Source organism: Chelon labrosus, assembly GCF_963514085.1.
Source record: "Chelon labrosus genome assembly, chromosome: 17".
NCBI lineage: Eukaryota > Metazoa > Chordata > Actinopteri > Mugiliformes > Mugilidae > Chelon > Chelon labrosus.
Genome location: NC_140350.1, coordinates 6,268,148 through 6,284,148, shown reverse-complemented (window position 1 = coordinate 6,284,148; position 16,001 = coordinate 6,268,148). Strand labels below are relative to the sequence as shown.

The 16,001-nt window shown below is 41.5% G+C and overlaps 1 protein-coding gene across 1 annotated transcript; it reads right to left on the bottom strand.

Moving 5' to 3' along the window:
- Positions 1-6,414: 6,414 nt before the first annotated feature.
- Positions 6,415-14,773, bottom strand: cnih2 (cornichon family AMPA receptor auxiliary protein 2; the record flags this gene model as incomplete). The annotated part of the gene is made up of 5 exons (XM_084565153.1): positions 6,415-7,177; positions 7,255-7,367; positions 9,551-9,598; positions 12,560-12,628; positions 14,693-14,773. The coding sequence occupies 5 exons, from the start codon at positions 14,771-14,773 to the stop codon at positions 7,030-7,032; spliced, it is 459 nt and encodes a 152-aa protein (XP_084421279.1). The 3' UTR covers positions 6,415-7,029.
- Positions 14,774-16,001: the final 1,228 nt, after the last annotated feature.

The window sequence follows — 16,001 nt, the reverse complement described above, 5'->3', positions numbered from 1 at the left end:
ACAAATAATTCTGACACTTGTAGCATAGGCTCTTTGCTCTTTGCAATCTGTGTTGGCAAAATATTCTCTGAATAATTTAACGTATCTCGGTTTGTTACAGTTTGAACAGCCGCTCATATTATTTTTAAAGCACGACTATCATCAGTCTAACAGTAGTTTATCCTGAGAAGTAACATTAGACATGACTATTACTAAGGGAATAGTAGTACAAAGCCAAAAACCTGTCATATTAAAAGCCTCAGGGCCTCATTCATAAAAAATATACTCGGATTTGATCTTAAAATTGAATCTTAAATTAGATATGAGCACACCTCTCTTATTAAAAACACCATTACACCTACTGTCTGTGGTGTAGCCTTAAAAATCTCCCAGGAATTATTCCACCACATACCAAGCTTCATTTTTACATATCATACCGGTCTCACATAGTCGGGACATCAAACTGATCGAAAACACTAGGCATGATTTTTTATTTATTTTTTTTTCCCATAGATAAGGTCACTGATTGAAAATGAAGTTAGTATTTAGTTGGGGATGAAAGCGGATGGGTATTTATATAGATGAGACAGCAGCTGACAGTATGAGTGAGTCAGCCACAAGTCTCTGTCTGGACAGACGATTCACAGTCCAAATAAAAGCATAAGTGTGAACAGGTTTGACATATTCTTGGACATAAAAAGACACTGTAATCACAGCACATCTGCTCCTTCTTCCCTCTTAGGATGTAAAAAAAAAAAACAGACAAAAAACATTTGTGACGTTAAAATGCTCCATCTACAGTGTGAAATGTCGATTTGACTGATTGATCTGTGAATAATTATGGCGGTTCTTGTACGCTCCTGCTTTCAAAAGAGAACGGCCACAATCGAGAGCCTGTGTATTATAATACCAAACCAGATTCTTTTTGCAGTAATATGAGTGTGCAGACAAAAAGACAAGGCCAGCCACTATTAATTCTCCCTCTTTTCTTTTTTTCTTTTTCCATTTAATTAAACCTGTTCTGTGAATTGAAATGTTCCCAGCATCTCTTCTCTTGTACCCTGTCATTGTTATGGTATTCTGCCGCTAAAACTTAATGTGAAACATGTTTACTTATGAAGTGCATGACCTTAACACAGAGCCGATATTCAAGGCTTGCCTATTTATGTCTTTACAGCCAGAAAAATTAGCAACAACCCTGAGTGCCTTGCATAATAATGAATGTCTCTGTGTGTGCTTGTGCATGCACCTCTGCGTGTGCGTGCACTTGCCAATTGTGTATGCCAATCGTGACGTTTCAAGCCCATCAGTTGTGGCCAGTTTCCATGGTAACATCTCTCTGAGAGAGCACAGACGTAGGAGAGAGGGGAAAGGAGTTGAGACAATTATCGTGGTGGAGGGTGCTGGAAAAGGAAGAGCCCGGGATGATGAGTGTGAAACAGTGTGAACCGTGGGATGAGACAGAACGAGAAACAGATGCACGGGTTTTGTGAGTGTGTGTTGGTGTGTGTGTGTGTGTGTGTGTGTGTGTGTGTGTGTGTGTGTGTGCGCGTGTCCGTATCCTGGGATGAGCAGGTGTCGTTCATGCAAAAATTTGGGTTGTGGTTGCCATGACGACATGCAATACATAAAACATTTACATATGTGCTGTAATAAGACGACAGAGAGGCGCTGCCAGGCATGTGCACCAACTTCTATTGGATTTTTCTGTTCTGAGTGAGAGCCTCAGAGTGAGTCAACAGGAATTTCTAATACAATTCAGTTTCCATGGTGACAGCGTAGAATGATATGTCCCTTTCTAACAGAGGGAAAACGGCAGCTTGAAGCCTTGTTGCTTCTCTGTTTTCTGTCTGAATCATTATTTAGACAAGTGGTTATCTGGCGAACCTTACAGGCCCTAAAAACGAGTCCCTGAGACACACACACTCAGCGTTTGTGCTCATATTTATTTATTTTTTCCCCTCTAGAATCAGAAGAAAATAAATTGTCATAAAATTTTAAGTAAATTCAGTGATGTCTCCCTGTAGAGGTGAACTCATCTTAGTTTGGTTATGTAATCCTGCTCTCTATAATTTAAAATGTTAGCATTCTGGAGGTCCAGACATTAATGAAAGGCTGCCATCGTCCCCTTGCTCCCTCTCCTGTAGAAGCTCTTTTCACATCAGTACGGCTTTTCGTGGAATTCAGTTACTCTGGTGCCTTTAAAGAGGCTTCGTGAGAGTCTCTGGAACCTCTTCTAAATGCAGCTGTTTTTCAGCAGCTTTCGATGTGGCAGTTTGTCTTCCATCCCTCGTCCAAAGCCACACTCCTCAGTGTCCTTGCTTATGAATTCCCCTCATCGCCCTCAGAGTTAAATTTTTCTCCTCTTGCACATCTCCAGCATTTGCACAAGTGTCACATGTCTTGCAGAACTCCTCACAGATGGGCAAAATGCTGACCCTCTACAAACAGGAAATAAGACTCACGCAGAGGAACATTTAGGCGTTATTGTTTTATTAGAATATGGCATGTGAATAGCTGTACATCAGAGTGTAACCTAATAAATATAAAGTAATCCACCAAATTTTACAGTAGCGTACGTTGATGAGAAATGTATAAAAGACAGATACAAATAGATATACTTAAATACAATTTTCTAAAATGCTTTTTTTTTTTTAAGAACAACTACGTAATGACATTCAACCAAGCTGTATTTCTCCTCCTTTCCTCGTGCTCCTGTGCTTTAATAGTGATTGTCCAGATTCAACACACACACACACTGTTGCACTGCAGAGTTTTTAGGTCTCACTGTCCTGTGATTACTTTGAAGGGAACACCATTTGGCACAACTTGAACTGTCCTCCGTCTTCACACATTAGGACAGCCTAATAAATTAGTTTCAGTGGCTGAAATTCGAATCACACAACCACTTTGAGTTGCTCGCTCTATGAAATGGACTTACGACTGACGACAGAAGTGTGTGTGTAATTGGCGAAGCTCTGACACGGAGCTTTGAACTGGTAGCATTTCGTTTCTGTAGCAGTCAAGAGTGTTCTATCACACGTCGATACGGAGCAATAAGCTTGAAAATATCCTGCAGTGAGGCTATTATATGGCAATTTGATTTAAAAAAAAAAAAAAAAAAAAAGTATAAGGCGTAGAACACTTAGAACACTTTTTGACAGTTTTATATTGGGAATACAATTTTTATTTAAATTCCAAGTGGTAATATTTTTTATATTGTCAACAGATTCTACAAAAAGACCAGAGACCAACAATGCATTGATCCCTGCTCTTCCCTGTGTGGCAAAGCCTAACATATGTCATTCCTCTACGCCATCAAGCTACTTGAAGCACATCGGTAAGGACCACTGTTGCACCGGGTGGCATGTGTCTTCCTAATGATTATGCCACTGTCGTTTATTTGACAAAGTCACGCACACATTGCGCTGCTGCCATGGAATGTGTATTAGTTCTCTGCTGATAATAGTCCCCAAGAAGTGCCGTACTGTTTCTATTCCAGTTTGAGTGACATTTTCTAAAAACCGCAGCGCCTAGGCGTTCTGGAAAATAACCTAGCCTTTGTAATAATGCATTGCATTTGTGAGATGTTTTTTAAAGATTTATATCCTCGGTATAAACAAATTGCCTGGTGCCCGAGTGCCGCACACAGGGCTGGTAAGTCAGAAAGGATCAACATACACAATGACACACAGGATTTGTTGACAGAGATATAGAACTAACAGCATCTTTCTTTTTACATCATCCGGTGTGGGCTGTCATCACTAAACCCAATTTGCAGGAAAGACAGTCCTGCTTGCTGTCTATGCAGCAAGCAGGACTGTAAACACTCAAATAAAATAATGTCTTATCCGAATTAATAATGAATTAATTTATAATACAAATGCTTTGCAGAAGAATTACCATATAGTTATTGCGCCAACATATCCAAAAATGTTAAGCCTTTGCCTTTGGCCACAGTTGGGGTGGATTTATGGACAAGAACACAAGAAAGAATGAACTCGTAAGAGGTCTTCTCATCAACAAAGGTGGGTCACTTGTGTTACTTTAGCATGTAGCTTAACTAAGACAAATCATTTCTCCTTATATGAACTGGATGTTAACAACTATAGCATAACGTCAGTGGTACAGATCATTTTCAGCTATAGCACAGAGCAGGACGGTGGCTATGGACCTGTGTTACTCATCTGCTTTAAAGAATCAAGTTCCATAGCCTCTTATGAAGAATAGGTTGGGGCTCAGGCTAGATAGACTGACCGTGCTAAGGCGTTGGCTATAATGTAGCTAGGCTGGTTGTCGCAACCAGCAAGAGTACTATCTGTTGAGAAGGACTAAAAGTAAAATATTTCACACTGTCCTTGTATGAAGTGTGGACATTGAGTGAGACTATTATACCAGCTTGATCATGGAAGACTGAAGGGACATGGCCGAAGGTGGGTCATTACTATGTATCTTGCATGGTGCATGGTAGGTAGAGAGGACATACACCGATCAGCCACGCATAGTTCTGCATTCAAAGCAGTTCCCTTCAGCGTGTCCTGCGGTGTCTGGCACCAGGACATTGGTAGTGGGAGTCCTATGAGTTGAGGGGAAGGGCCTCTGTGGATCAGGCCTTCCACGGCACATCCTGCAGATCTTCGATAAGGTCGGGATCTGGTGCAATCTTTCACATTTTTTGAGCTGCTACTGAGCAGTTTTTGTAGATTGGCAGGCTGCGTTGTCCCGCTGGGGACTCTATTGCTGGGATGTGACAGGGGTGCATGGTCAACATCAACATTTAGGTGGGTGGTTCTTGTCTTAGCAACACGCACATGAATGCTAAGACCAAAGGTTCCCCAGGAGAAAACTGCATTGTAACAAGATGATGAATGTTATTCCCTTCAGTGGTTTGAAAGTTGACCAGAGTATATTCATTTGGCACAGTGTCTTTGGGTCATTTATAACCTAATTTAATTCTGTTGGTTTTCTATTGGTCTGTGTGGTGCTGCTTCGTTTAGTGATGTCTGTGGAGAGTGTTGATTTCCCAGGTACAAGCCTGGATATGTCGTGTGATGTACTGTATACTCATATTCCACTTATATCAGTATCAATACGTTCCTCCAATGAAAATGCAGTTTACTATTTCTAATATTGCCAGCACACACAATGTGTACTGCAAAATGATACTAATTGTGTGTTCAGTATGAATGTTTCCAGAGGTGGTTTTGTCATTGGCTGGAATGGATCAGCAATAAGTGAAAGTACTAACTTTAGCTGTAGATCTGTTGACATGATCAGAGACGACTTTAAGAGGCAGTAGCAGTCAAGACATTTTTTTCCTATTTGAGAACCACAGTTCATCTAATACATGTGTCACTGCCACCATTTACTACGCGTGGAGCTGGTGTATGACAGACATCACAGTTTGTTCTGGGGCTACCAGAGTTCCTGATTTTCTACTCATATCACACATTTGAACCGTCACGTATCTACAAATGGATCAAACTAATGAACACACCAACAGCGAAGGCAGCACCAGCTGAGGAAACGCCTTGCCATATATAACATCAGCGTCTTTCGTCGGCCCCTCAAGATGTCTGATTGTAGATGTACTGAGACAACTTCACCGTCTTTACACGTCTTAAACAACTGAACCATTGTCAAAGAGTCATTATTGTCTCATCTGCCACTTGTGTCCCACCCACTGCTATAACAAACACTGAATAACACTTCATCGATATGTCTCGTGAATCATATTACATTGCTAGTTTACTGTTGTTAATTGCTTTTTGTACATGACTTTACTATAATCTACCTCGGATCAGAGAAAAGTAGCTGAGCTAAAATGACTATAGTATAGATGCAGATGAGTAAACTTCACTGGAAATAGGAATAAAGCATCCCTGCACACTAGGAAATACAACAGAACGAAGTTGCCAAAATCAAATTTGCATGAAAGGAAGTGAAATTAAAAATGACGTACTTTCTAGCCTCATCATTTTCCTTTTCACTTGCCTTCATGGACAATTGTTTTGAATTTAGCACACTGTTTTTTTTTTTTTAGATACAAACTTTTGGCTTTTATATGTCCGAGCATAAAGCTCTCTGGAAAGCTTGAACTTAGCATGTGTTATAAAATATATCCTTACAGCTGTGGACATACATATTTGAACGCACACTGCAAGCATTGACCTTTAAAGTCAAAGTGATGGTTAGCGCTTTGATGTTTTCTTACGGTGTCATGTCTGACCTTACCTTTGGTAAAGGTAGGCTTTAGGTAAACGTTTTGTTGCTCTATTCTTTATCTCCAACCTGGATAAAAGTATCTAAGCACACACCAAGTCACTTTTCTTGCCAGGCATTCTGCATTTCTTACAGTGTCTCAAAGTTCTCCTGCACAATTCACCTTTTTCTTACAGTGTAATGCACCTTTAACACAATCAAAGCAATGATGTGTTCTTAGCGGTGCCATAAATAAGTGAAATAACACCAAAACAATCCTGCTTTTAGTACATTTTCTGCGTCAAAGAATACAGACTTATTATTTTTTTTTACCAGCCCCTAAGTGTTTGGAGATTCACAGTGAGTTGAGCGACTGGATCGGTAAGAGCAGCATGGGGAAAATCCAGCCCTTCAGAAATATTGTTAGATCGTATAATGGGTCAAAGGCAACGCAGACACCCGCATCCTCTTTCTGGTTTGTGCCAGTCCTACAAAAGTTTGTCCAGCCATTCGACAAGAGTATCTGGGATGAAGCGATACAATCGAAAAGAGGCAACTACTTTACATTCACATTCACTCAGATTGGTCTTCTTGTTTAGTCCAAGGTTAGGCGGCCAAAAACCAAAGTCAGGATACACGGAGAGAAGAAGAGTTTATGTCCTCACTTGCTCCTCTGTCTCTTTCTTACGCATATGTCCTTGTATTTCCTCAGACCTCTGTCTGTTAGAAGCTCACCAAGGCGTAGACCATGCTAGTGCAGCAGAGGGCGAAAGACAAGTTCGTCATAACAAATCTGAAAGACCTCTCTGAACCGTAATAAAGAAAATGTTCATTGAAAAGTTTTTCTCCTTACCTGTAGAGATAATAGAAGAAAGAGAGCAGATAAAAGCCCAGCTTACACCAGGACTCCTTCTGACAGTAGTTGAGAATGTCGGCGTTCATCACGCTGACAGGATCATACATGACCTCTGACCCGTCAGCTGGCCGATGTAAGAACCTAAAACACCGAGAGGTTTGGCTCAGTCACCCAGCGGACCAACACAAGCCAATCAGACATCTGTTATGGGACCGTACCTCCACAGATGGTAGAAGAGGAGCGGAATATTTAGGCCAAGTGTGACCCACTCTCCAGCACACATGAACATCAGGCAGAAGAGTCCATGGATGGAGTACTCTGGGACCACCAACTAACCAGGACACACACAGGGAGTCAGTTTACAAGTCTGCTTGAAATGCTAAAACAATTAAAGATCACTCGCACCCCAACAATCTATACAGTGAGGCAAACTCTTTCACACAGAAGGTGTCGATGTTACTCATCGCTCGCTGCTGTTACAAGGGTGCAAAAATAGTTTTAAACACGTATAAACGTTAGGAGAAGTTTGTGGCATGTTCGACATAGATTGCTCATGTTGCTTCGATGGCTAGCTTTACTCCAGATCTCTATAGCGCTGCCTACATCTCACATTTTTCAGTGACTTGACAGGTCTGGTGTTGCGCTTACTGTCAGCTGTTTCCACCAGTTGCAAAATACTTTGATTAATTTTATAAGTGGGATTAAATATCATTGTGTGTCAAAAGGGTACCAAGAAATTGCCCACAAAATGACAACAGTCGCGATGTGATCTGTTCAGCCAATCAAATTTTTTATGTGTGCGGTGATGGACAGAGGAGTAAAGCAGACATAAACATACACGTCAGCTGAACGCCGTTGAGTCGAAATTATTTACGAGCAAAATGGCTCTGATTGGTTGTAGGATTATCCAATTGAATGTCGAGTGAAACATGCCCCATGATGAAATCCAAATGACCTGTTACCAGATTCTGATAAGGACTGAGGATTGAGTCTGACTAGAGGCAAGGCTAGAGGACAACAGAAACAAGCTTAGAACTCAACAGTGAAATATTACCACCGCTTATTTTTTAATTTATAGAATGGGCTGGTGGTGGTTAGCATGTCACCTCACAGCAGGAAGGTACTGGGTTTGAAACATCGACCTGGCCGAGCCTTTCTTTCTGGAGTTTGTGAATTCTGGTTCTCCAGCTTCCTCAGCAGCTCAAAGACAGCTCTCTCTGTTGACTGTGACTAGCTCAGTCCCCCTCTACAGGAATAGCCGTTATAGGTAATTGTAGTTGTTGAGTTGTGGATGTAATGGCTGGGCAGGTACCACACTGCACATTTCTCTGATACCTGCTGCCTGTTACATCCAAAAACTGAGACCACTGAGTGTGAGCTAAAACAACAAAGCTATGCTTTGAACATAGCATCCTTCCGCAACATTGAGCTTCAAAATGAGCACAGTGCTGGGTCAGCTAGCTGAGCTACTATATTGTTGTCTGATATGTTATTAGTCTGGTAAAAAAAAACAGCCTTGTTTGTGTCAGGTCATCCAAATTGAAGAAACTGAAACAAAAAGCTGAAAGATCCACAGAGATTAGGTGAAGCACTGAGTCAGGCCATAATTTCTGTAAATGATGAATGATAAATGAATGAAGATGAACTCATTCAGTTTTTCTGCTTTAAACGACAACCTTTAACCATAACTGAAGATTATGTGTCAGATGAATATTGTCCATGGAACAGATTCAATATGTGACTGGTTAGAGTCAAATACTCCTCAAGGTCATACTACTAACACTGAAGAAAAATACGGAAGACGGCGATATTTATACCTCCTCCGCACCTTAAAACTAATTGAAATTTCATTTGAAGTCCTTAAGATATTAAAAATATGTATTCTAAATTCTTTGCTGAAAAAAATATTCAATAGGAAAACTATCAAAGAGCAGCAAACATCTGCAGTTCAATGCGTCATGCAGGTAAACCTCACAAACCTTATTCATTCATAGCAGACATTTTTAACTCACTATTCATCCAATCATAAAAGTGTTCATCATTTCACAGATGAAGAAACATTATAGTTCACAGAATGAACCAAAAGCAAACCTTTATAATAGTGTTTTCTGTCCTACGAGCTACCTTCCCTCGAGGATGAAAGCTCTTGTTGTATTTGTTTCTTTAATGATCTAACAACTTCAATCTGTTTCAAGCGCCTAACGCCGCTGAAAATCTCTCAACACACATGTTCAAGATGGCCTCCACAGCATGTGAGCTTTCAGGGACATTGAGTTCTTTCCCTTGAAGCCTTGATATGAACAGTATCAAAACACCTGTGAAACCTCGAGCGTGTCAGTGTTCTCTTCTCTGCTCAGAGAGGTGACGGTGGGCTGGGGGGACGGGCTGCATGTGAAATGAATCAGTGTGCGTCACGGCCCTCACAGTGGTTAGAAAGACAAATGGTCATGGTTGTCTGAAGCCCCTCTGTTTTAGTCATCCACCAGCAGCAGGTGAAAAACAGCTTTTACTCACTCTGCGAAGCAGGTTGCAGATCCTTTCTATGTTGAGAATCCTTTCCCTCTGTGGAGCGGATAAAAAAATAAGTCTGGTCAACAGTCAATATAAATATATACATATTCATCTTCTGTTCCCTCTTATCCTAACAGAAAGAATTGCCTAAAGGCAGAAACAGTACATTCTTGTTGTTTATAACGAAGAATTTCATTTCATTACAGTAGTCAGGTTCACATTCCTGCTTAAATCTGTGCAACATTAGATTCTAATTACAAACTATCATCATGGATTAAATAGGCTAAATATCTGATAATGAGAAGAAACAAACTAACAACTACTTTTTTTTTTGTTTAATTTCAAACAGTTCCCCTCATCCAGCGACAGCATGAGGCTGCGGATCTTCTGCCATTTAGAGTAATAAGGACGCTGATGTTCAGTTCACTTTGCCTTGTAAACCTAACAGCTTTGAGTCTCCTGTGAGCCGTAAGAGAGGGCTCAATTATCAGTTTTGAAATGAAAGCCATCCATCTTTTACAGCATCGACTAGCCAAACGGGTCATTGCCTCTTACGGTGAGGTTTTATTTGCTTGTCCATTGATTAACCAGCAAGGCAAATGAGATGTTTTGCTCCAGTTTGTATGCCTAGGTTTCATCATCACACTAAGAGAGTGGGTAAACAAAACAGTCAGGTTATTAACAGATGGATTGTTGTTTTGCTTCATTCATTTTTTTTAAACTAAATGATATCAAGCTTGGATATTGTAGATATTTGTTTGCCTCATCCCAGCATGTGTAAACCATGCTTCCTCTGTGTGTTTTATGACAGATTGAGGCGTATCTCTTAGTTACCACTACTAAGGCCACCATCATGCCTTTTCCCTTTTTCTGGGAAGCTTTTATGAATCCAAGGACACAAATTAAACTTCCCCTGGTGTCCTGAAAGTGGATTTTACCCTGAACATGCAATCAGACTGTTAGGTCTGTGTAATTTTTCTCCTTTTGTTATTGTTTTGTGCCCCACATCCTTCCACAATACTGAGCGTTAAAATGCGAAGAGCACAGGGCTGGACCTGCTATACTGCACGTTGTATGGCTTGTTATTGCGCTTGCAAAATGTTGAGCTGCTCAGATTTTGAAGTCTGTAGCCTCCCCGAGGTGACCCAGTTTGTGTCCAGCCGTCCAGCTCATTCTGAATATTTAACAGTACCAATAAAAACATCACCAAGGACCTTTATCCAGAGCAGTAGAGACATCATAGAACACACAAAACAAACTTGTACTTTTTTCTTAACCTAATCAAATGATTATTGTCACACAGACCATCAGGTTTATTAATTGGCTACAGCTAACATTAAAGAGGGCTTGAAATGAAAGAAATGTCAAGAGCATGGCTTTAGTAATGAGCTATTTAATGGGGAATGGGATAATACTGTGGGCACTTGACATGGCTCAGCTCTTTATGGGCTGATTCACCTGCTAAAACATTTAAAGAGGAAACAATTCTACAGTCACTTTTGGTCAACCGGGCAATCACAGTGTCTCACTTCCTTTTGACACTGTATCTGCCACCAATTGTCAAACACACAAACGTGACTTGGAAACACATCTTCAGACTCTTCGTGTTGACTATCTGTAATTTCCCTCTTGCTGACAAATATTTACTGCTTTGGTCCTTTTTGTACACTTCGGCAGTCGAGTGGAAACGCTCTGTGCTAAAGGTGGAAATAATTACTGTTTATTTTCGGCGTCGGCTGCCATGTAATATGTCTTCTGTTTGTGCAGTGTATTGATTTTGGGAGAGAGTGGCAGCATCACATCCCGGCAAATCATGTTATTTCTGAACACATCTGACACGCTTACATCAGTTAAGATGACAAGTTGAGGCCGTCTTCTTACAGTGTGATGTAATGCAATCCAGTGCAGTTGCCCTGATACTAATCATGGTGCAATGAAGCTTCCACTGTTCAATATTTGTCTCTACTTTCTGTGGGGGGGAAATATTGCATCCGCTTTGACCTGAACACTAACTACAGGGTTGACACCAGTACTGTTTTTGATTTCATTAGATTTTGCAGGTGTTGCAGTTATAGTGTCCGCCCCCTTGTAGCTGGCATGCCTCCACACTCCCACAGTCTGCTTTCACAGTTTCCTCTCCCACTCCTCATCACATCACTCTCGCGTTGCAGTTCAGCTGCAGGTTCACATGATCGCCAGAACATTAGCTAACTTGTGAAAAAGATATTCACAGCCGCTGTTAACTTGACAAACGAATAATGGCACTCATTAGTGACTCATTATACTGATATTTTGGTTTTAACAAAAAAATAAAAATAAAAATGCATGCAGTATATGGGGAACTAGAAGACTTCAGCTTACTTTGGACCAAATATTGTTTTCTCTATGAACATCTTTTTTTATTTTTGAGCATTAATGTTCCAAATATTATGCAAGGGAACTAGTTTGTTCCCGTCACAGTGAGGTGAAGCCTCTTATTTGCACCTCTGCAGTGGGGACAGCGCAGTGTCACATTGCATAAATAGCAGCTTCATCAAGCCAACGAGCTGACTTCTTTGTAGAAGGTTGATTACTTCAATCTGCATACAAATGAGTGTTCATGGTAATGTTGCCTGAGTGCCACTGTTGCAATCACCTGGAAGCTTAGATTAGTGGGGGCTGTTTTTAATGTACTACAAATATTTGAAAAATGAATGGGCAGGCTAAACGTAGCTGAATTAAACATTTGAAAGTGTGCATTCAAAAATCCCAAAGCCATGATTTGCATAAAGTGATGGTGGCCTTTTCAATCAGTGCCTGCATGAAAAACATGTACTGTGGGTTTAGTGTGCGTATTTATGAAATCTGTTCGTTCGCGAGAGCTCACAAACACTGTTTTTGGAAGTTTCTGGAGCGAGTCCTCTCATGTGAAGATCACTGAACGTCCTTGTCGAAGCAGAAAAGAAGGGATTCCTTTGCGAGCTCAGGGAGGTTTGATCAGTCTTGAAAAGAGAGAAACAGCAAGGTTCTTACCGCTCTGGTGGGATTGCTCTGATCAATGGGGTTTTTGAAGTCGGTGCGAAGCTCATCAAACGCAATGATCTGAAAAATAACAGATGTGTGTGAGTCTGGTGTCGTTTAGAGAATACCACTGACACATGTTGCAGCTGTAATGTATATATATGGTTGCTATCGTTTCACAGCTGCGCTCTTAGGAGCCTGCAGTAGAACGCTGCTGATGGTATCCTGTGCAGCTGCAGACACATGGGGATTTAACGGTGAATACGAATGTGAATGTACTGTAATTACTTACTTAGGGCATTGCTCTTGCCCTTTACACTGTCAATATGTAGTTAGCCTCTACTAAAGAAACCCCGATTTCAACTTCATCCCAGTTTGTCACAGTTTTTTTATCAGTTTGACTCAATTTATAGATTTTTATCCACTCCTAAAACCAGCCTCTGTATATTAAGCCTGATAATGAAGTGCACAGTAGACCCTGAACATTTACAGAAACACAGCTGAGTGACAATTAGCATTTTTTCTGACAAGATTTAAACAATCAGTGAACATCAGGAGTTATGCTTGGGAAGCTTGGTAGATAATTTATTCTTTGCTGAGTCTGTCTTTAAGAGCACTGTGATAAGCTTGAGGAGGATGACATAAAATCTGTGTCTGTCATCTAAATATATTAAACTGAGCACAAAGCAGGAAGAAATCTGTCCATTTATTTATCTATGATAGCGCCCTAACTGCTCTCTGTGAGGTGAGTATGAGCGACAGCTCCCACACCAGTAGCTATAAAGATGAACTAATGGACCTGTATAAAATACAAATAACTGTAAAGGCTCCCCTGATGTCCTAACCATCGGCTCAGCTTCTAAAACAGTGAGCATCAATGATGGCTGGTGACACCAAAACGGAACTCCTCAGCCCTGGTAATTTCCCATATGGGTCTATACGGCTCTCCCTCATCTTCTTTCACATTTAGCTCTGCTGTAAACAGATGCAGTTTCCATGACGACACGGTGAGCCCCTCGGTGGGCACCATGGTAACTATAGCAGTGAACAAAGGTTCCGATTGGTTGAGGGCCACGTATAGTTGGGGTGCTGTACCCGTGGGTGGAGGCAGACTGGGGGAAGGGGTGAACAAAATCCTAGTTTGATAAGCGTTTCAATCACATGTGAGCGCTGAGCCAGACAGGCGCTTCTCGCCGCCTCCTTCACTCACAGACACACTTACTGACTCATATATAGTCTCACCCACTTAGTCAATTGGTGCGTTAGTCATTTCAAGTCTTATATTCGTAATGATGCTTTTTGTATTCCACGTTATTCCTGCCTCTGTGCGAGGAATGTTGAAGGTGAGAAGATCAAAGCTTTGGTGTTTGTTGAGTCTACACTTGTGTAACCGGCAAGCCGAGTCCACCGGTCTCCTGCGATAACTGTGCAAATTCCAGTCAAAATGCCACAGGCAGCGAGATACAGAACAGTCTGGCAGTGAGATATATGATCACTGTGTTTTGCTGCCTCCCTGTACTCATTACATGCAGTTTGCTGAAGCCCAAACACCATGTTTGAGGAGCTGTTTATTGTCAGTGCCCTGGGATCAGAGGTTGCCTTATTGTGGAGGGGATGGAGCCAGCTGGAATGTCTCTATTTTGTTGGGTGTCATAGGGTCAGATGATCCCTGGTTAATTACAATAGGGAGGAACCAACAAGTTACCAGCTCACTTAAAGTCACGATGGGGAAACCAATGAACTAACAGAATGAAGACTGTGGTCTGTCATCCATTTCAAATATAATCTTTATTCAAGTAATTATGTTTGGGCATTTGAAATGACAGGTCACAGAGTGCCATTTGTGGCTTTTAAGAGTTTTTTTCAAGTGTCACATAAGTCCAATTAAACTCCAAGATTCTGCAGACACATTTATGCATGTCATTACCTCCAGAGGACCTGGGCGATGTGTGTGTGTGTGTGTGTGTGTGTGTGTGTGTGTGTGTACTGTATGCCGTGTGCTTGTAAGCGCTGTACAACTGTGTGTAGGTGGATGTGTTTGTCTGCCTGCGTGGGCTGATGGAGTGCGGACTCTCGCAGGCCCTAAATGTGCCCGTTTTGGTTTCAGTGTGTGCAACGGTTCCGGTGTAGACAGAGGCCACTCACCTGCCATATGACAAAGAAGATGAGAGCGGCGCACAGTACCAGGGTGAGCATGTAGCAGAAGGCCGCAAAGGTGAACGCCATGGCTGTGCCAGCCAGCCTGACGACGAGCTGGGTCGAGAGAGAGAAAGGGAAGTTCCTCCCCTACTCTCTGCCTCTGTCTGGCTACAGGTTACTCTCCCTCCTCCTTTCACTGAAGTGGAGCTTATTGTGCGTTTCCCCCTGTGAGTCAAGCCGACTCCATATAGTCCAGGTGGGTGACGCGCTCAGTTTTAGCAACAATCAATAATCAAGCTGCGGCTTCACTGCTTCCACTCAGGGTCCGTCTTTGTTTCTTTTTGTATGTCTGACAGCAGGACGGCTCCCTTTCTTAGTGATTTAGGAAGCACTTATATGTCTGTTCACAGCCACAGTTGTCTGTTATTGGCTCCTCTTTTCAGCCCCTGACAGGCGAAATGTCTGTCTCCTCCTCCTCCCTGTAGTTTCTCTTTACACAAAGCCTACACATCTTTTTATTTTTTTTTTGTCTTTCTCTCTCTCACACAGTAACGCAGAGAGTCTGACTGACACGCTGACAACAGAAGCACAGGATTCTTGTCGATACAAAGCGCAGTTAGAAAAACAGTGAGGGTTATTGACTAAGATGGTTATGGCTTGTGGTAGTTCAGCAGTTTGTTGTATGGCTTTCGGTTCATCTGCTCTGAATCCAGAACACCATTAATGACGCATATTTCGGAGTCATATTTAACACGTTTGTAAACAACCACAGTTGGTAGATTAGCTATGAGTTATTATTTACAGAGACAGTCTGAACTTACTTTTATTACCAAACTGTTGAGAAATTATTTACCTCCCACCTAGGATTCAAGATATTGCTTTGCACGTTAAACAGTTATGTTCCGACAAAGCAAGTTACTGGTTGCCTTGGTGATTGCGTAAAGTAAACATCAGCAAATACTGTAATCAGGTTGCAAATTAAAAGATTACTTAAAAATGCATTAACACACATCCAGGAGGATTTACGAATACACGATTAGAGTAAAATTCTGGTAACAGCTTCAGTTAGCATGGATCAATATCTGGACTGACCTTAATATCGAGTAGAGAATACCTGTGTCTGGTTGGAGACGTGTCTGCCACTGAACAGTCCACTCTTTCCTCGTCTCTGTCAATTTGGGTCGGCACCATGTCAGACTTCTGTGCTCTGCATCTTTCTCTCAGACGCATCCCTCAGATTTCTCCAAAAAACATTAAGATTGGCTGACATGCAGGGTAAATGATTTAGTTCTAAGGGAGGGGGAGGTAAAAAAAA